The following is a 20,754-nucleotide window of genomic DNA, read 5'->3' on the forward strand; positions in this document are numbered from 1 at the left end:
GGGCGCTGAGACAAGAGAGGCACCTGAGGGGCTCCCTCCTGGCTGGCCAGCCCTGCTGCCGGCCCTGTCTGGCAGGGAGCGGGAGCTCTGCGGCCGCAGGAACCTGCCGCTGGCTGTGGCCCCTGTGGCACTGGGGAGCTGGCGCTGCGGGGCCATGGTCAGGTTCAGCCTGGAGCTGTGCCCAGCCGGGGAGGCTGGGGGAAAGCAAGGAGCCCAAGGCGCCAGGCAGCAGGGAAGCCTCTGCCCCAGTGCCCGTGTGTGCCCAGGGAGCCCTGGCTGGGAGATGGGCTGCAGGCCGCTCCATGGCGGGGTGCCCTGCCCGGGGCTGCAGCGCCCATGGCCGACCCTGTCCTTACAGTGACCTCGCAGACGGCCGCTGGTGCCCAGCGCCGAGAGCAGCCGCGCCGTGGGACTGGGCAGAAGGACACGGCCTCTGCAGACCCACAGCAGTCCTTGCAGGAGGCACTGTCCTCGCTCGGCAGCGACGACTGGTAAGAAAGGCCCCGTTCACGCTGCGTCCCTCTTAGCATTAAGGTTGGTTAGAAGTGAGTCTTGCTGCTGCCTCTGAGCCCCGAGAGCCCAGAGGGCCGAAGGGCACTGGTGAAACCACTGCAGAGCACTGAGAGGATCAAGATTTGAGAGCAGCCTTTTCTCAGCCTTGCTCTGCAGCAGTGCTCCAGCTGCAGCAGGTCCGTGCTGCTTCCTCGCTTTGCCTGCTGCTCCACGGGGCTGCAAAGGAAATCTTGAGGGGAGAGAGAAGGCCCTGGAACGACATGATTTGCTGGCTGAAGGGAGAAGCAGGATGGCAGCAGTTTGGAGTGCAGGTTTGGGTGCCTTGGGCCACTAGGCCAGTGGGACTGAGTAAGATTCCTCTCTGCTCCCACTGCTGCCAGCAATGGCAGGTGACAGGGTCTCCCTGTGACCTCCTGCATGGCAGTCCCAGAAGCAGCTTCAGGGAGTTCCTCTTTCTGAGAAACCGACTGAGTTGTGCTTTCAAGTCCCTCAGTCTGTCATTACTTCTGAAGAGCTCATGGCAGAAGAGAAGGAAAAAGAAAGAAAATCCTCTAGGAGCCTTGCATTTTTGGAATTCAACTTTTCCTTCTCACTGCTTCATATGGGCCTGAGATGTTTTGTCAATACTCACAATGTGTCCCAACATTTTACACAGACAGAAGGAGGCCCAGAGGTGATAACTCTACAAATGCCAGGTGATACTGGTTCTCTTTGTGATGTCTGGGTTAGCATCCACTCTCTGCTGGATGCTTCATTCACACAGGGGGATAAGGCCTCCATTCCCACTGGGATAAGCATGAAAAATCTGCCTCCTTGTGCAGTCGCCTTTGCTTTGCCTTTTCTCTTCTGCTTCCTCTTCCCCTTTCTCTTTGGTGCCCTGTGAGGTGCAGAGAGCTCCTGCAGGTGTGGGGGTCTGGAGGACACCCAGGGGTGCCCGTGGGATCGGTCACCAGCCCTGTGCTGCAGCCCTCAGACCTTCCTGTAGCTGAGAGCCTGCGCAAAGCAAGTGCTGAGAGATAGAGTTGTTTGCACCTCTTAAATAACATGTTGCTGTTGTGGGGGTTGTTTTAGGTAGGAGTGTTTTGGGAAAAGCCAGGGTTTCAACAGTTCTTGCCCAGGGGTGGAACCGTTCTGGGACACTCTGATGCTTTTTGGGGGAAAGTGTGCAGTGCAGTGGAGTAGGTGACACACAGGCCGAGACTATAGAGTGGAAACTTGGCTCCAGAGTGGCAGCGCAGACTCTCCCTGCTGAACTGCCTGCTGGGGCTGACAAAGAAGGAAAATGTCCCAGGAACAGCCCCATGGGACTGTGTCTCAGGGACAGGTACAGGGACGTGACAAGAAACAGCAGCATGGCCTGGCCTCACAACTTCTAGGAAGTAGTGACAGAGAGACTTGGTGTGCCAGAGGTTTTCAGAAAGGCCACAAATGAAGACTCTGACACCCCCCTGTTTGCCTCTTGGAGTTTTGTATGCTTTTGACAGCCACAGCATCCTGAGTCTATGATTTCATTAACTACGCTATGAAAAGCACCTCCCATGGTTTGACTGAGCTGCCAGCCTGGTCATTTCAGAGGGTGCTGCCTAGCTCTTGGCTAGAGAAAAATCCATCTTTTTGGTACTTGCCTTTCAGGGAGATGAAGGAGAAGGGACTCTGCATCATCAAACAGCTGGCTGAGTCCCATTCAGAAGTCCTGCTTTGTCGACTTCGTGAGATTTGCTTGGCAGTTACCAGCGAGGTGAGAACATTGTTCTGAATTGTCCCCCACACTTCATACACAGTGTGTAGAGTAGCTGTGTGCTCGCTCATCTCCATGTGTGCTCAGGGTGTGCCTTCTCTGCCCAAGCTGTAATTCAACACTGCAAATTAGTCTGTAGACCTGAGCCTGTGTTTTGTGTTTCCTGTCTGAGTGCTTCAACTACAGCTGTTGCTTTTTTGAACAGGAGCACCTGAGTCTTTTATCTTTATGACTTGTGCCTTTATGGTTTGAAAGCAGCCCTTGCGTTAATTGCTTCTTTTTCAAACAAAAGGCCCTAAAATCAAAGCAGTTGCTATTACAGAAGGGTCAAGTAGCACACTTTAGTGAAATATATTTTTTAGGCCTGTAGTAAGCAGGTCTGAGGGCAGAAATTGGTGCCAGAGGAGGTACCTTTCTGTGCTTGGGCTCTTCTGCTCTTACTGTGCTTTTTTGCTCCTCTGGACACAGTGGGAGGTGTTGTGATTTCCCGGGAGTTTTGTCTAAGGCAACTGGTTTTCTTTTCAAGGTGATTCTTATGTTTCCCCTCATGACTTCCCCAGGTGACCAGCCTGCGGTCAAAGCTGTCTTGCTCTGCAATCGTCACTCTGGGAGAGCTGTTTGCACTCTTGAGGAAGGACATGGATTCCGAGGTGGATGAGGTTGCTCCGGTCCTTCTCCACATGGTGTGGAACTCCCCAGAGTTTGTTCAGAAGGCAGCCTGTCAGGCCCTGGCCATCATGGTAGAGAAGGTGACTCCTGCACGAGCAATGACTGTTCTCATGGACAAGGGAGCCAAGTAGGTTCTTCTTCTTTGAGTGATATTCTTCACCTTCTCCTGTGTGGGTGGGGGAAGGGGTGAGAGAGAGAGAATGGGAATGGTCGCAGGGAAGGGTCCTGTATCCTGGGTCTTCTGTGAACTCAGGGACTTGATTCTCTTTCAACCTCATTTCTTTCCTCTTGTCACCTATTTCTGCCCTGCTGCAGCCTCTTAGTTCTCAGAATCACAGATCTGTAGAATAGGGGCAGTTGGAAGGGGCCCATCAGGACCATTGAGTCCAGCTCCTGGCCTTGCACAGAAGGGCCCAAGGCTCACACCAAGTGCCTGAGATTGTTGTCCAAATGCTTCTTGGACTCTGTCAGGCTTGATGCTGTGACCACTGCCCTGGGGAGCCTGTTCCAGTGCCCAACCACCCTCTGGGTGAAAAACCTTTTCCTAATATCCAGTCTAAAGTTCCTCTGACTCAGCTTCCTGCTGCTTCCTGGAGTTCTCCCAGTCTGTCAGCTTTTCCTAGACCTGGTGACCACTGGGGAAATGAAAGTGCCTGCAAAGGCCAAGGAGAAAGCCTTGTGCTTTTTTGGGAAGAGGGAAAACATTTGCAATTACCGCTGTGAGCGCTGTTGGGTATTTTGCAGTGCTGGGAAAAACCACGTATCCTCATGATTCAATTAACGTGAGAAATACGGAGGGTACTTGCTGGGGCGTGCAGCACATGGGGCAGAATGTGCTGGGTGTGGCACTGCCTGCACAGCAGGTGCAGCTCCTGCCAAAAGGAGGCTTGTATGACTGTCCTGGCCTGAGAGCTCTACTTTCCATTCAAACTGATATTTCAGCTTAGCCTTGAGATGATGAATCACTTGACAGGCACCTTCACAGGCTGAGTGCAACGGGACAGCTGAAGAAAATGCTGCCTTAAGTGTTGGTGCTGGGCCTGACAGTTCCCAAGAGACAGTCTCTAGATCAGGACAACCTGGCCAAAATGCCTGCCACCCTTTCCTCAGCTTTGGAATAGGGTCAAAACACTCAGATGTATCCCTTGCCAATCTTTATAAAAGACAGAGGCTGCATTGCTGGATATCGGCAACTTCCCGCCCCACAGCGTGTTTTCCCTGCTAACGTTGTGTTTATCTGAGGACAGAACCTTCTACAGGTGTCTGAAGTTGCAGGGAGAGCCCAGGCCTCCTTCCCCCAGCAAGGACAGGGAGCAGGCTCTGGCCAAGGCCTGTGCTGCTCTTGTTCCTTCTCCCTGTGCCCAGGGTTTGCTCTCTTCTTCCCAGGAGCCGCTACGTCCAGGTGCGGAAGTGCGCGGCCGAGCTCCTCCTGTCCTTGGTGCAGAGAATTGGAGTCACGAAGCTGGCAGGCACACCCAGGGCTGAGACACTGGCACACGTGGCAGGGACACTTGCTCAGGACTGTCACCAGGACACAAGGTAATGATCTTCATTTCACCTCCCAAAACGGGAACATGGTTTTGTGTCTGGCTATAAAGGGTAAAACTACAAAGGAGTGGAAACTAAAGGTTACATTAAGTTACCTCACAGTGTGGATAAGGGTCACAGAATCATGGAATATGCTGAGTTTGAAAGGACCCATCGGGGTCATCAAGTCCAGCTCCTGGTTGTGTGCAGGACACCCCAAGAGTTACTCCATGTGCCTGAGAGTATTGTCCAAACACTTCTTGATCTCTGTCAGCCTTGGTGCTGTGACCACTGCTCTGGATGGCCTGGGGAAATGACTGTAGTGGGTAACCTGAGCTTGGCCACCAAGAAAGAGCATTGCCAACTTCCTGTGACTTGAAGGATTCTTTACTGAGATCAAAAGAGCTCTGATTAGCCAGTCAAAAAGTTTTGACTGGCCTTAGGTGCACACGATAAAGGCAAAGTGTTGGCTTCATCACTGAAGGATCCTAAACATCTATTTCACATTAACCTAAGACTTCCCTAGAAATATTTCAGAGGTCTTTAGCCTATGTATTCAGTCTTTCTAAACTACTTCTGCAGGTTTGTAGAATGCTGTTATCTGTGGCTCAGTGACCTCCAAATTTCTTCTTGAAGAAATCTGTCATTTCCTAGTGGCAAAACCAACCCAAACCACCAAAATCCCCTTACTTTGATGATGAAATTCCCATTAATAGCTGCCAGGGACACCAGAGCAACTATCTGCCCATGCCCCTGATTATTCTATATAGTATAGAATAATCCAAAGCAAGCATGAGGTGTTTTGTTCCGGCTTCCCTGCCAGTGAAAGAAAGGCAAATTATTGTGCAATGGCAGCAGGACATTGCTAATAGGCTCTGACAACAAAGCAGATGTGTTTTGCCTGTTCCCTGGGATCCTTTGATCCCACAGAAGCACACCCACAGTTTCAGAGTGAAATGGTATTTTTTTGTGGCCCCACATTCTCCTCTTGTCCCTTGTGTTCAGCTGACAACACTGTGCAGTGTCCAGTGAAGCAAATGTCCCTCTTTGCTGAGTAGGTAATGCCTTCTCTTGCAAGGATTGCACCTGATCAGTTTAAGGTATCAGCTGCTTCTGTTAACACTCTTCCTTTGTTCACTTTTCATTTCCTGTCTTCCTTCCTTCCTTAGGCATTATGGACAGGAGATGGTGAAGATGCTGCTGAATAATCCAAAATTTAAGAAGTTTTTGGAACAATCTCTTTCCACCCATGACCTGGAAGATATCCTGGCAAGAATTAAGAAGAAAGTAAGTGCTTGGCAGAAGCAGTGTCTCCTTTGTGCAAGTATTGCCACTGCTAATATGAGATCAAACATACTCGATGTGTCTTTACCTCATTCCTCTTCTGCTGCATCATTTTGCTCCTGGAATGAGCTGTTAATCCCCAGCCTGTTCATCTGCAGACCACAGAGGAACTGATATTATTTGGGAAAAAGTGGGGCTTTGAATTCTTTGAATATCACAAAGTGGAAAGGGAAAGAGGAGAAAATGGGTTTACATCCAAGGGCAAGGCCCCACGGGCTCTCCCTACTCTGCCCCCAGTCAAGCAGTTAAGTGAGAATAGTGCTTCTGAGGATAACAGTGTCTTTGCAAAAGACACCAGAAGTAGTGGTGCCAAGGACATTTCCAAATATACAAAAGATGTCCAAGTCAAACCTAATTGCTATAATTACTGTTGGTCTTTTGGGAATATCTTCCCTGCTGTCAAGCCTTGTGGAGCTGGAAGAGGCTTGGTGAATCCATCAGCATCCAGTGGAAAATAGTTTGTTTGTTTGGGGGGGATTTTCTTCTTTTTATCTACATTATAGAAGGGAGTGTGACTTTGTGCAGGAGCAGGGAGAGTAAGTGTTGAACCAAATAGTGGGCCAACCCCCAAGGAGTCCAAATCTGCTGCTTCCATTGAGAACACTCATTGCCTACCAGTTTGCATTATTCCCATTTATGCTCAAGAATAATGAATTTAGGATTTTAGACTGCTGCTCACTGCCGTATGACAGCACCCATAACCTGCCTTGGGCTATTGTAAACAAAGAGTTGGCATCACTGAATCTCTGCTCCATTTATTTCTGTAAGTTAGGAAATGTTTCCTTAAGCCTTGGTAGCAGTGGTCCTGGTTCTAACTTGTGTTTTAATCCAGGAATTCCCTATTTTGAATTCTAAAGATTCATGGAGTTTCTTGATGTCTTTGTAGGGGATGGAAAACCAGAAGGCTGAACGCCCATCTGTGAAGAACCTGGTGAAGAAGAGGAGCGACGGCTCAAAGAAGCCCCAGGCCACATCGCCTTCTAGCAATCGGTACTTTTGTCAGATGGGAGCACTTTTGTTAGATGTGACAAAGCACATGACATGTGCTTTACATGCCTCTTCCTCAGGAAAATCTTTCTGCTGGAGATGACCAGTGCCAGAGATTCTTTCCTTTCCCTACAAATGCTCTAGGATAAAAATTGTCCACTTCTGCATTATGCTGAACACAACTTCTCTGGAAGGCTTCCACAAAAACTGGGCAACAAAAGACACCCATTGGTAACAGCTCAGACCATCCAGTGCAGTGGCAAGGGCAGTGTTGTGGAGGCTCGAAGAGGGCCAGGTTTCTGCTGCCTGACTTGGGACAAGGAAATGCAACCAGGGTGTTCTTTTTAAATCCCAGTGTAGTCTTTTGTCTTTTTGTAGATGGGTGTTTTAATGAGAAGTCCCAGTCTTGAAACAAGATGCCATTCCCCAAAGATACAGTTCTCATCCATGTGGTTTGGCCTGGCTGATTCATGGCTTTTTTACCCTCAAACAGTATGACGTTTGAGTAGTAGTAGCAGTAGTAGTAGTAAGGGAATTCCTGAGCAACTTTGGCCAACAGGTGCCTCAATGTGGACTTTTTGTCTTGATATTCCTGTCCTTCATATAGTTTACTTGATGGACAGCATGTTTGGTTTATTTCCCCCTGTGCTGCAATCAGCGTTTAAGACAGGAATTTGGTTCTTGCTGTCTCTTCATGCTAGTGGCAGAGCTGCTTGTGCCTGTTCTCCTCTGATAACAGAGGGGATTTATTTAGAGCTGTCCCGCTCAGCGGTGGCAGGAAAGTGACCACATGTCTCAGTAGCATGGCTTGCATCTGCCCATGCTCATGGAAGAGACAGGTTGATCCAGGAGAATTGTTCCCAGTGGGTTTGTTAAGCTGTGGATCTGGTCTCTAGGGAAGCAAACAAAATGTGAGCGTAGTTCTGGCATGTCTGGCTTCTGTTTTTATCTCTGTTACTGCTTTTCTGGACCCTTCAGATACGCCCCTGTTCATCTGTTCAAATGCATCTGAGCTACTTTTCCAGATTGTCATGCCTGGTGTAGAGACACTTCTCCAGAATGATGTGTTTCCTTATTATAAGACACACACCTCCCATATGAGGAGGCATTTAAACTTGGAAGTAGCGTCTATCTTTCCCCACAAAGCAATGTGAGCAGTTCGCCTTGGAAGTCATCTGAAGATAGATCAGATGCAGCTCATCCTTGGTGTTTCTGAGTGAGCAGTGTGAGAATGTTACTTGCAGATTGTCTCCTGTAATGACTGGCGTGAGGCTCACGTTGTTCTTCAGAGCCTCATGATATTCTAGCTTGAAATGACATCACTAGGAAAGCTCCTCAAGATGTTTTGGTCACAATTAACTGAAGCTATTATTACCAACAGGTCCTAATTTGGTTTTATTTTCCAGGGTGGAGTCTACCTCTGATGGACGCCTCCTACACCGTGCAAAAGCCCAGGTCACGTTACCTCCAGCTGTGGAAGAGATGAAGCCGCTCCAGAAGCTTTACCTTCTCCTGGAAGCCAAGGAGTTTCAGACACGGATGGAAGGAGTGGCACTCCTCCTAGACCTGTCCAAAACCAAACCCCAGCTCATCTCCACTAACATTGTCCAAGTATGTAGGGTATCTTCATTGTTCCATTCCATCAGCTCCTTTCCCAGGCCTGGGGAAGTAAAGTTAATTCAGTGTGTCTTGGCAGGACATCCTGGCTCTTCGGGACAGGCTGGTCCCTCTTACCCAGAGAAATTGAATTCAGGTCCAGGCTTCAGGACAAGTTTTTTCAGTCCAGCTGTATTTGTCTGGCAGCTTTCTATATTGATGCTGTTGATCAGATGATGACAGAATTTCCTGCTGGTTTAACTGCTGCTGTCTCCTACTGCCAGTTGGGTTATGTGAAGGGAATCCAGCCATTGAAAGCAATAATGGCACTTATTCTCTGGACAAAAAATGGGTTTGAGTGGGGAAGAGATGTTTCAGGCTGGGTTGGTTTCAACTAAATGTTTTTAAAGGATACTTCTGGAAACTCCATCTTGTCTGGCACAGGCACAGCTCTGGCTACTCATTTCCATCCTTGTCCCTATTCCTCTAGGTAAAGATGGTGCTCACCCTTCTTGGGGGGTGTGGGAACCCCAGCCTTGTTTTGGGGCCACATGTGGTGGTGAAATTCCTCCTCCAACCCGTGCTTCCAAAGAAAAACTCCGCAGGCTTAGCTGTTCGGTCTCAAGGCAGTTTATTGCTAGTTATCTAACAGATTATGTTCTTGGACTGCAGCTATTTGATCAGTGGCCTGGGTAGAGGCACACACACACCCTGGCATCCTCTCTATCTGCTGTCTTCTTCGTCTCTCTCTCCGCCCAGGGTTGCTGCTATCTTTTATAAGATATATTACGTATAACATGTTTACAATTATTCCCCAATACCTACTACCTACGTTGCTAAGTGTTTTTCTACTCTAAACCAATCTATGAGTGCCAACATCACCAAAAACATGGAGGTAAGGAAGAAGAAGGAAGAAGGATGGGTTCAGCCCACTTTCCTCCATCTTAGAACTTCTGACCCCCATGTACAAAGTGAAAACCCCCCTGTACATGTGCTAAAACCCCCCTGTACAATACTAAAAAATTTCCCCTCTACTTTGTGACTACTTATACTATACTATCTAACCTTTTGTGATTGCTTGTTCCACCTCCAAAGTTGGTAATTCATTCCATGGCTCAAACTCAAAATCACAGTTGTTTTTCAGCTGTCTGCCAGGGTCTAGAATGCTTCTGACCAAGGCCTGGAACCTCTAAAAATGTCTGAGAGACATTTTGAGTTCCCACAGGGGGGCTTTTTTTTTTTCTCTTTGGAAAAGGAGGAAAACAGTTAAGGACAGAGCTATCCTTTCTCCTCCCAGTAGATGCTTTTTCCCCTTCTTCCAGAAACTGGTGCCTGATAATGGGCTTTCAAGGGACTGAGCCTGCTCTAATGAGAGCTGTACAGCACATTGCATTTTAGAAGTCTACCTGTTAGTTAGAGAAATGGTCTGAGTCCTGGAAGAGTTGATCAGAGCCCTGCCCATCTCCAGACACAGGTTCTGAGACAAACAAAATAAAACCTAGATCTCCTCCAGCCATAGTTTTGGCAGAATCATAATTGCCCTCAGTACTTGAGGCAACTGTATAGAAACCCGGGCATTGTAAATATCAGCTTCCACTCTTGTAAAGCAAAGGTAGTCTTATCAGTTAATAAAGGGAATTGATTGAATGATTTATAGCTGGGGAGAAACATCATAGGAACTCTCCTGTCCCCAACTAAACCTCTTTAAAACAGATGAAAATCTTTCAACCAGCATGAGGTTGCAGAACCATTCCAGCGAGAGGCCCACAGGAAAACATTGCAATTGTGCATGCAAGGGCTGACCTGACAGAAAGGATCACTTTCACCTTTGACATTGCTGAGTGCTCATTTCCACACCCCCTCTTCAAACAAGGTCATTTTAATCAAGTTCTCATGTTATTTGTTCTCTTCACAGATTTTTGATTATTTTGACCTGAGACTATGTGACACGCATAAGAGAGTGAGGCAGAAGGCGCTGGACGTGCTGGCAGAAATCATAGGCCTCCTGGAAGATGCCCTGAGCCCCGTGATCATCCGTTTGGTGGAAGGAATAACAAAGAATCTAAACTCAAAGGATCCCGGGATTCATGCCGCAGCTGTGAGAGCGCTGGAAGGATCCATTGCTCATTTAGGTGAGGCTGAGCCCCAGCATGGACTCTCCTCAACTGCGTCTCTGTCTCTGCGACACAAGAGAACGCTGAGTGCCTTGACAGCTGCTGTTGTCTGTGGAAGGCTCTCGCAGACACCCACAGAAGCTTTGGAGGTGCAGTCCTTAGGAACCAGTCCTCCAACAGGCTTGAATGTGATCAGCAATTCCCAAAAGTCCCAGGAGCCCTTGGCTCTGTGCTGCTGATCTGAAGACAAAGTCCTGGACTACAGCTTTGCTACAATTCAGAGGCAAAGTTTGCTTGGGCCCCATCTGACTTCCCAAATGAACAGCTTTGCTGTTGGCATGAAGGGACACCAGCCCATCAGAGCTTCTGCAGAGCAGCCACCTGGAAGGCTCTACATGATAGGCATTAGCTGCCTATTTTCCACCTTTCTTCTTTGTCTTCTTTTTTCAAAGGGGAACTTAGGATTCACCAAGTTCATTTCCTTCGAACAAACTGGTCTAAATCCAGCTGTCAATCATGCCTTGTTCCACATGTTGTTTTGCATGGGGCAAGGTGGCTCTAGCAAACACCTACATAGACAAGGGCTGCTCTAAATTCCTTTGCCACACAGATTGTTGTCAGCTCTGAAAATGCCTGAAAAATTGAGTGGTGAGGAGGCAGGTCTTCAAGGGGTGTTTCCACCTTCTCCACCTCAGCTGCTCTGTGAATTCATGAACTGCCTGACTCAGTGCCTTTCTGTGTCCCAAGGATGGAGTTCTTCCTTTTTACTGTGGGATGCAAAACCTTTTCAGTGCTTACATGAAACTGAACTCTTGAGGTGCCTGATGTGAAATGTGTTAACTTAGCTCCTGGTACAGAAGACAACTTTGGATTTTCAAATGTGAAAGGAGAGCTTTTCTTTTGGAACTTTTAACCCTGCCAAGTAGGCTGGCAGGAAAGAAGAAAAGGATTCAAAAATCAGCAGAATATGACTTTCTTTTATAAAATGGGATTGCCCCTGCCCTTTCCCTCCCCACTGTCCTTTCTGCTATGACCTCAGAAGAGTAAGCAGAAACGTGTGTTTCACTTGTAGATAAAGTATCACTGATGAAAGAGCTCAGCAACCAATGGAGCCAACTGAATGGCGAAGCTCTGCTGGCTGTCACGGAGTGTATCACAGGTATGGCCTCCCCTTCTAAGCCAAGAGGTCCTCTAGGGGATTATTTACAGGGAATGCCTGGGAATGGACAGTAGAGTAGCTCCGCCACAGCAGGAGGTGCTGAGCTTGTCCCTCCTGCCCAATACCCAGGGCAGGTGTCTCTGGCAGGTTTCCCTGGCTGCTGCAGAGCTGTGCAGCATCTGAGATGGGGGCGGCGCTGGGCCTGGGGGCTGAGCTCTCACGGGGACATCTCAGAACCCACCTCCAGGATAGGAAGGGGCTAAAAATAGCCCAGCTGGCTCCTCTCTTGGAGCCTCAGGGACATCTGTGAGCCTTTAGGAAAAATGGTGAAAAATGCTGTTTCAGGGGATCAGTTTGTTTTGTTCTCACAGAATTCTTGTTTTGCTCTTGGAAAGTTTTGAGGCTGAAGCATGCGGAGCCTTGGGGTCACAGCTTAGGTCAAAACTCACCACACAGAGTGTATCTCACTCTATCAGATACTCTGTTAGAGTCTATCACACTTATCCTTGCATGGATTTAGTGCAAGGCAGCCTTTGGGGGCAGAGGGGCAGAAGCAGAGTGCTGAGGCTGCCTGCCTGTGCTGTGAAAATGGCACTGCACTGAGCATTTCAGGCTGTGCAAACAGCCTCTTCCTGTGTCAGCACTGTCCACAATGCTACAAATGCAGCTGAGAATTGATTCCTCAGAGGAGCTTGCTGTGTCAGCAGTAGCCAAGGATTGGAAAAATGACAATCTCAACATACAGTAGAGAAGACGACTGATAGCCTTGCTTTAACTGGGGCTAATGGCACTGCTAATTATGCCAGCATCTTTAAATAGAAGGTTTCATAGTCTTTGTGTCTTCCTTATGAATCTGAACAGGGCATGTTCAGCGATTGGGAATGTCAAAGGCTCTTTCAAACCACCATCAAAGAGCATTTGAATCAAGTAGATCCCCAGGAACAGGGAATATAGTTTTGCAGTTATTTTGATCTCTTTTTCAAATAAAGGAATGAACAAAAATGAGGACTACTTTAGAAAGTGCAAATGTCCTCACTCAGGTTTAGTGGGAACAGATAGCTCTTTCTGAAGTTCTGTCGTGACCAATGACTTTATTTGCATTTCAACTCAAATGAAGTCTCATTTTGAAATGTGGACCATTACCCGTTTCCTGCTTAGCAGGATTGGTTTTGGGTACTTTCAGGAGCTGTTTCAGTGTTGATGACTGCTGGTGGATTAACAGCATAGAGAAAATGAAGTCTCTTCCACCACAGAATAATAAGTAGCTACTAGATAACTTTTTGTCTGATCAGAAAATAAGACTGGTCTCCCTAGCATTTCAGGTTTTAACCCCTCAGTCAAATCTGCCATGCAAGGAGCCTGTTGTTAGCAAATTTTTGTCTGTTTTTGATATAGTTCAGTCCAGAAAATGAGCAGAGAGCAGATTTCAGAGACAATGTGAGAAAACACTTGCCTTCTGATTACATTTCAGTCCCCTGTGTAGCATTTTTCTTTCTCTATGCCCCTATTTCAGTGCACATTGTAAGAAAAAATGCCACTAACATTTGGAGGGGAACTGCCATTAAAACATGAAGATGCTCAAATTCCATGGCAGTGGGGTCTGGGTAATTCCCTAAGACATGCTGAGGTTTGAAACAGCTCCGTGTTGAAAGGCACAAAAGCATTCTGCCAAAGACACCGGCTAGTCACCGATGTTTCTAAGGCAGCTGTCAAGCAGCTGCCATCTCTGGTGGGCTGGGGCTTTGAAGTGTGTTCTAATACTGCCCTTTGCTGTGTGCCACTGAGCAAAGGGGAGTCAGATAAGACTTCTGGCACTTTACATGGAAGTTACAAAATGGAATCACCCCCTTTATTAGAAATCACTCAACTGCCTCCTTACAGTGCATTTCCAAATCTTCAGTGTGGGTTTAGACAACTTCTAAATGGAAATAAAAGGCAATTTGATATTTCATTCATTGTTCATGCAGAAACAAATTGTGAAATAATTTAGTAAAAGTACAAAGTCTGCCACAGGGACAAGGCTCTGTTTGGAGAAATTAGTCCTGAGGTATTGGTGGTTCAGTTTCAAGGATGATCAGCGGCTTTGCCCGTTTCTGGATCATGGGGCTCTGTGTGCTATTTTGCTGATGTTAGCCAGAAAGGCTTCCAAGAAGCAAAGGCAGAGGTAGACCCTTGTTTGCATGGAGGCTGGTGGGTAAGAAGCTGTGCCTCTCTCCCGGCAGTGCTTGTGGAGTGGGTTTATGCCAGGAGCCCTGAAGTCGTCGAGCGCTACGCCCTGCCCGTGCTCTGGTCCTTCCTGGAGAACAAGGCGCTGCCTGTCCGAAGCGCCAGCATCCGCACGGTGGCCACCAGGCTTGCCTTGGCCCTCTACGAGGTGATGGGCACCAAGCTGAAGAAGTGTGCAGCCAGCAAGCCTCCACGCGTGCAGGAAAACCTCTCTGACATTTTGGGCTGGTGAAGGTCTCATGTTCTCCGGAAAGATGACAAAGTTCTGACTTGGACACCTCCGGATGTGACTTTATTTACGTCTGCCAAAAATGACAAAACACTAAGGAAGGGTGTGCATCTACCCCCGCTCTCTCCATCGCCCTTCATCGTCATGAAATGGGAGCCCTGAAGCAACTCCAAACAATGAGGACAATGTGAAGACTGAGCATGGCTCAGCCTCACAAAAAGGTGAGGGGGGAGCTGGGCCGCTCTCTGGTGGGAGGAAGGCTCTTGTGGCAGCCCAGAGAGCCTGTGCACATTGCCAGGGAACAGCTGTGCCCTGCATGTGCCCCTGCAATCAGCTGTGCTCTGCAAGTGCTCAGCTGTGGGGCAGGGAGAGGAGCAGGAGGCTGCATGTGCAGCTGAGCCATTCCTGGAAAGCACAGGGCTCTGGGCTCCCTGCTGTCCCAGGGCAGCCCAGAGGCCAGGCTGTTCCTGTGGCAGCCCTGTGGAAGCGGGTCAGGGTTTTCCCCGGGCCTGCTTCAAGGGGCTGCCAGCAGCAGCATGCTTCCCTGCAGCTCCTTAGAAGATTCCAAGGAGTCTGTCCCATGAAATCTGGAGCTTTATATGCTTTAGGTTTGCACTGTGGCCTCTGTTACCCTTGGTCTCTCCACTTTGCAGATCTGACTGGTCGTAGGGATACCAAGAAGTTTTCTCTGGACACCTTCTATGTCCCCTTTACCACCAAGTCCTTGCCTGCAGTCCAGAAGAGCTCTCTTTCCTCCAAGCTCAGGAAGAAGCTACCCACCATCCAACAAATGTCTCAAGACTAGGCTTTATAGCATTTTTAGAACTATATAGAATTTTATAGAATTCTTCTGGTATAGTTAGAGATGTACTTATGTTCTTCCATAAAGTCCTTGCCTGCAGTCCGGAAGAGATTTGTTTCCTCCAGGCTCAGGAAGAAGCTTCCCAACGTCCGCAGAATGTTTCAAGAATAGGATTCATAGCATTTTTAGAACTATATAGAATTTTATTGAAATTTATAGAATTTTATAGATTTTTATAGACTTTTATAGATTTCTTTTAGTATAGTTAGAGATGTACATATGTTCTCATAGTTTTGAATAATGTGTTTTGACTTTATCTTTGAATTTTGATGACATCTTTTTAACTGGATGTGGAAAACCACAGACTGAGGTATTGTTTATTAAGATATATATATAAAGGTTAGGAAACGGACTCGTGAGAAACCACAGACGGAGGATAGGAAACGGAGTGTGAGAAAATACAGACTGCTTACAGACTAAGGTATTGGTTATGAAACGAGGATACACAAATAGCCTGCGGACACAACATTTGCAAGATAAAGAAAAATCACAAACACTTAACACCTGGGGACTGACGATACAAGATAAAGATAACCACAATTACGGCTTACGTAAACAGAAGGAAACTGCAAACAAAGGAGCCTGTCAGGACTTCATGGAAAGAACGGAATAAAAAGAAGACTGTTTAGACGAATCGGGACAGCAGAGAGGGAGCAGAGCCTCTCCGGCCGTCCAGCGCTGTTTTTGCTCATATCCTACTTGCAGTAATTAATAAAATTCTAATTGGATTATGATCCGTTGTGGCGTAAATTTATAACAATTTCTGGTGCCATGACTCGGATAAGGAACGGTGGGCTTTCGTCCTCCGGGGAGGCGCCCCACGACATTTCGCGGCCCCGCGACCAACAGCTTACCCCACCTTACCGATGAACCTAAAGTCTAGGATAATGAGCAAAGGAGAGACCGGTAAAATCCCATAAAAATTCTGTGCATAGGAGTCCGGACTAAGACGCAGGACGCGTAAGTAGTGAAATTATTCACAGAGCGAAATTGTTCGCGGCGAAATTGTTCATGGGTTTTCCGTTCGGGCGGGATTGGGTTTCCTGGAATATAATGAATGAGAGGTTCGATATACTGAGCCAAGCAAGTGTGGACTCTTAAGTACTGCATTTTCCATCTCCCGCGAGGGACTGGGCCAGGAACAAGAGGAGCGAGTGTGTGTGTGTGTGGAGATATTCCAGAAGATGGGGGCAAAGGGCAGCAAGCCTTCAACTCCCATGGGAAGGGTACCCACTGTACCTAAGAATACCCCTCTGGCATATATCTTAGATAATTGGAGATATTTCCCTGGAACCCTAGGGAAAGATAAGCAAAAAATGATAGAATATTGTACTAAGATATGGGGAGGGAAGAAGATTTCAAAAAAATGTATTTTGGCCAGTCTATGGGTCAGAAAAAGATTGGGTGAGACAGCAGTTAAACCTCTGGGTAAATAATAAAAAACTCCTTAACCCGAAGGAGAGAACAAAGGTGTTGTTTTTACTGTGAAAAGAAGGGACATATAAAGAGGAATTGCAGAGGAAGAATCAGGGATGAGGGAACATTGAAAATAGAATAGGGGAGTCAGGGGCTCTATATCTTAGGGGACTGGAGTCATTATAAGCCCTTGATAAAATTAAAAATAGGTCCCCATAAACAAGAGTTCACCTTTTAGTAGACACTGGGGCTGAGAAATCAACTATTAAACAGATACCTGAGGGATGTAAGGTTTCCCCTGAAAAAGTACAAGTAATTGGGGCAAAAGGGGAACCCTTTAAAGTAAGTAAAATCAAAAATGTGGTATTCGAAACTGAAAATAAATTTGGAATGGGTGAACTCTTGCTCGTCCCTGAAGCAGAGTTTAACCTGTTAGGACGAGATTTAATTATTGAATTACAATTAGAAATTAAAGTGAAAAATCAAGAGTTGGCAGTGTCTGCTTATCCTTTGACCGTGGATGATCAAAAACAAATTAACCCAAATGTCTGGTACTCTCCGGACACAATTAGTAGACTGGAAATGCCACTGATTAAAATCCAAATTTCCGAACCCCACATACCTGTGAAGGTAAGGCAATATCCCATATCCTTAGAAGGACGAAGAGGATTGAAGCCAGAAATTGATCGATTATTGGCACAAGGAATCTTAGAGCCCTGTATGTCACCCTTGAACACCCCCATTTTGCCTGTAAAGAAACCTAATGGGAAATATCGGCTCGTACATGATCTAAGGGAAATAAACAAAAGAACTATTACTCGGTTCCCTGTGGTAGCAAACCCATACACATTGCTAAGCAAACTAGGACCCCATAACTCCTGGTATAGTGTGATTGATTTAAAGGATGCTTTTTGGGTCTGTCCATTGGCAGAAGAAGGCCGTAATTATTTTGCCTTTGAATGGGAAGACATAGAGACCGGCCGGAGACAGCAATTAAGATGGACCGTGCTCCCCCAAGGGTTCACTGAGTCCCCTAATCTGTTTGGACAGGCCCTAGAAGAGCTCTTAACAGAATATCAAGTACAAACGGGGAATGTGCTGTTACAATATGTAGATGATCTGCTCATAGCGGGGAATAATAGGGAGAATGTAAGAAAAGAAACCATTCGACTCCTAAACTTTCTTGCACAAAAGGGACTACGGGTATCACAGGAAAAGTTACAATTTGCAGAGGAAAAAGTAAAATATCTGGGACATTATCTGTTTAACGGCCAGAAGATACTAGATCCAGAGCGTATTAAAGGAATTCTGGAATTACCTATGCCTGTCACTAAGAGGCAAATTCGGCAGGCATTAGGGCTATTTGGGTATTGTAGGCAATGGATAGAGAACTACAGCTTTAAAGTTAAATTCCTATATGAACAACTGCTTAAAGACAAAATACCCTAGTGGACTCTTCAGGATCAAGAGCAGTTTGCTAATCTCAAAAGGGAGCTAAGTCAAGCACCGGTTTTAAGTCTCCCGGATTTAAAACGGCCATTCCATTTATTTGTTAACATACATGAAGGAACGGCATTCGGAGTATTAACTCAGGAATGGGCCGGACAAAAGAAACCGGTGGCATACTTATCAAAGCTGTTAGATCCTGTGAGCAGGGGTTGGCCGAGTTGTTTACAGATCATTGTTGCTGCTGCCCTATTGCTTGAGGAAACAAATCGCATTACTTTTAATAGAGAAGTTGTCTTATATGCGCCTCATAACATCAGGGGAGTGTTACAACAAAAAGCAGAAAAATGGCTTACAGATAGCCGATTATTAAAGTATGAGGGAATACTTATAGAATCCCCTAAATTATCTTTAAAAACTACTGGAGCAGTTAACCCCGCTGAATTTTTGTACTCAGGAAAAAGTAATGAACCATTACACAATTGTTTTCAAACAATCGAACAACAAACACGCATTAGGTCAGACTTAGAAGAACTACAATGTAGAGAAGTATTATTCATAGATGGGTCATCACAAATAGTAGAAAGTAAACAATTGTCCAGATATGCCATCGTTAAGTAGGAAAAAAGAAAAATTTAAGACAAAAAAATTGACAGAAAGCTTAAGTATAAAGTGGGAATACCATACACCATGGCATCCACAAAGTTCAGGAAAAGTTGAAAAGATGAATGGAGAAATTAAAACTATTTTGACTAAATTAATTATAGAAACCAAATTATCATGGATTAAATGCCTACCCATGGCACTATTAATTCTCAGAACCAGACCCCAAGCAGATGTAGGAATATCAGCATTTGAAATGGTGTACGGAATGTCCTACAGAATTGAAAGCCCACAAACAAATGTTTTAATTAGAGACCGTGTGATTAATGATAGAGACCGTGTGATTAATGAATATGTTTCACAATTAGCAAAACATCATAACCAGCTTTGGGAACATGGACTGATGGTGCAACGTCCCCCATTGGACCTAAAAATACACAACGTTAAACCTGGGAATTGGATATTGATTAAAGTGTGGAAGGAAGAAACCCTAAAGCCCAATTGGGAGGGACCTTATCTTGTTTTGTTGACAACAGAAACAGCCGTCCGGACTGCTGAGCGTGGATGGACTCATGCCAGCCGCCTTAAAGGCCCAGTAACGAGACCTCACTGGAAAGTAATCAATACCCCAGGTGACACCGAGATAACCCTGAAAAGATAACATAATGATAAAGACGTTATTTGATTTTTTTGCTGCATTACCTTTTGGTATAAAGTGTGTATTGCTGTTTATATATGCTATAATTACTTCTTTTTTTTATCTATTATATATAGAAGCGTACAAAGTGTGTTGAAGGAAATTGCTAAACATATGTAGCCACACCATAGTGAATATAGAAGGTATGCTGATGTAAATAATATATATGTACTCTAAATATATGAATTTGTAGTAATGATATAAACTATAATTGTTATCCATTTGCTTGTTTTAGGTACAAGGTATGCCAGGATAAATGGTGGACACACTGTGAAGGTGGATACCTTCAATATAATTATTACCATTCCAACAAACCAGTCCCCCTTTGTGGTTGAAATCTTGGCTATAAAGTGTAGAGGGGAAGTACTAACTGTGTCTTGCTTTGCCCCATTAGTTCAAGATGCAAAGTGGGAAGCCTATATAAAGAGGCAGAAATCCCGAAACAGCTGTTCTCCTGAAGAATTCCCTTGCTGCCGAGAAGATGATACCCCCCGTGACTCGACACAACCGAGTCGACGGGCGAGGCAGAAGAGGAACAAACCGTGGAGAAAAGAACCAGAACAATGGGACGCAGAGGCAGCAACGGCCGAACTTCCCCAGGATTGGTAAAAATATACTTAAATTGGCAAAATGGACAGACACCCTTTTTCCTGGTATACCGTTAGTCTTGATATTGACAATAACCCAAGCAGAAAGGGGAAATTCTCATGAACCATTTAAATGGGAATTAATATCTTGGGAAGGAACGAGAACAATAGCCACTTTTAGCAACCCAGGTCCACCTGAATTCATAGTAAAACTTTGTAATTTAGTACCAATACATTGTGAAAAAGGACCTCCATTTTATATATGCCCGGCCTCTGGACCGTCTTACTGTAATTATCCCAGACATTATTATTGTAGTTATTAGGGATGTGAAACAATAGCCTCGGGCTAGTCAGTAAAGGCTCCTGATAAATATATAAAAGCAAGCAAGACTCCTAATGAATGTATACAGGAGTAGTCCAGGATACTATGTCTGAACTCCGGAAAAGGTTAAATCAACGCAAAAAAGATCATGAGGCGGGCAGGTCATGGTATGAAAATTGGTTTAATGTTTCACCTTGGCTAACCACTTTGTTGTCTGCCTTAGCAAGACCACTGATTATATTGATGCTGGGACTTATATTTATGCCTTGTATATTACGCTGTATTTTACACGATGTTAAACAACTATTTAACATAGCTAAACTACTTATTTTAACTACAAAGTCGGGGGCAAAATATAAAAGTGCATCTATTGATGAGGATGAAGATTGTTGTGAATGTGTTGTGCGACGTAGGGGCTACGCCTATTGTAATTGTGAAGTATTACCTTGTGAGTGCTATGATAAATGTTGGGATTGTAGAAAAAGGTTTATTTGCAATGCCGAAAGTGAAAGCAGTGTCTAATAAACAATAATGGGATAAAACAAGAAAATGGGGAAATTTGTGGAAAACTACAGACTGAGGTATTGTTTATTAAGATATATATATAAAGGTTAGGAAACGGACTCGTGAGAAACCACAGACGGAGGATAGGAAACGGAGTGTGAGAAAATACATACTGCTTACAGACTAAGGTATTGGTTAGGAAATGAGGATACGCA

At 45.8% G+C, this 20,754-nt stretch overlaps 1 protein-coding gene across 1 annotated transcript; it reads left to right on the forward strand.

The window, feature by feature from the left end:
• The first annotated feature begins 336 nt into the window (after nucleotides 1-336).
• Nucleotides 337-14,105, forward strand: LOC146764960 (TOG array regulator of axonemal microtubules protein 2-like). Its single transcript, XM_085563350.1, has 10 exons — nucleotides 337-491; nucleotides 2,146-2,251; nucleotides 2,812-3,047; nucleotides 4,307-4,459; nucleotides 5,617-5,734; nucleotides 6,678-6,781; nucleotides 8,185-8,389; nucleotides 10,290-10,506; nucleotides 11,561-11,647; nucleotides 13,870-14,105. The coding sequence occupies exons 1-10, from the start codon at nucleotides 337-339 to the stop codon at nucleotides 14,103-14,105; spliced, it is 1,617 nt and encodes a 538-aa protein (XP_085419476.1).
• Nucleotides 14,106-20,754: the final 6,649 nt, after the last annotated feature.

This window comes from Lonchura striata, chromosome 30 (genome assembly GCF_050655825.1).
Source record: "Lonchura striata isolate lonStrDom1 chromosome 30, ASM5065582v1, whole genome shotgun sequence".
Lineage (NCBI taxonomy): Eukaryota > Metazoa > Chordata > Aves > Passeriformes > Estrildidae > Lonchura > Lonchura striata.

Coding starts and splice junctions, on each gene's coding strand:
- LOC146764960 (XM_085563350.1), top strand. CDS start 337: ATGGCCGACCCTGTCCTTACAGTGACCTCGCAGACGGCCGCTGGTGCC. Junction 492..2,145: donor TCGCTCGGCAGCGACGACTG/GTAAGAAAGGCC, acceptor CTTGCCTTTCAG/GGAGATGAAGGAGAAGGGAC. Junction 6,782..8,184: donor ACATCGCCTTCTAGCAATCG/GTACTTTTGTCA, acceptor TTTATTTTCCAG/GGTGGAGTCTACCTCTGATG.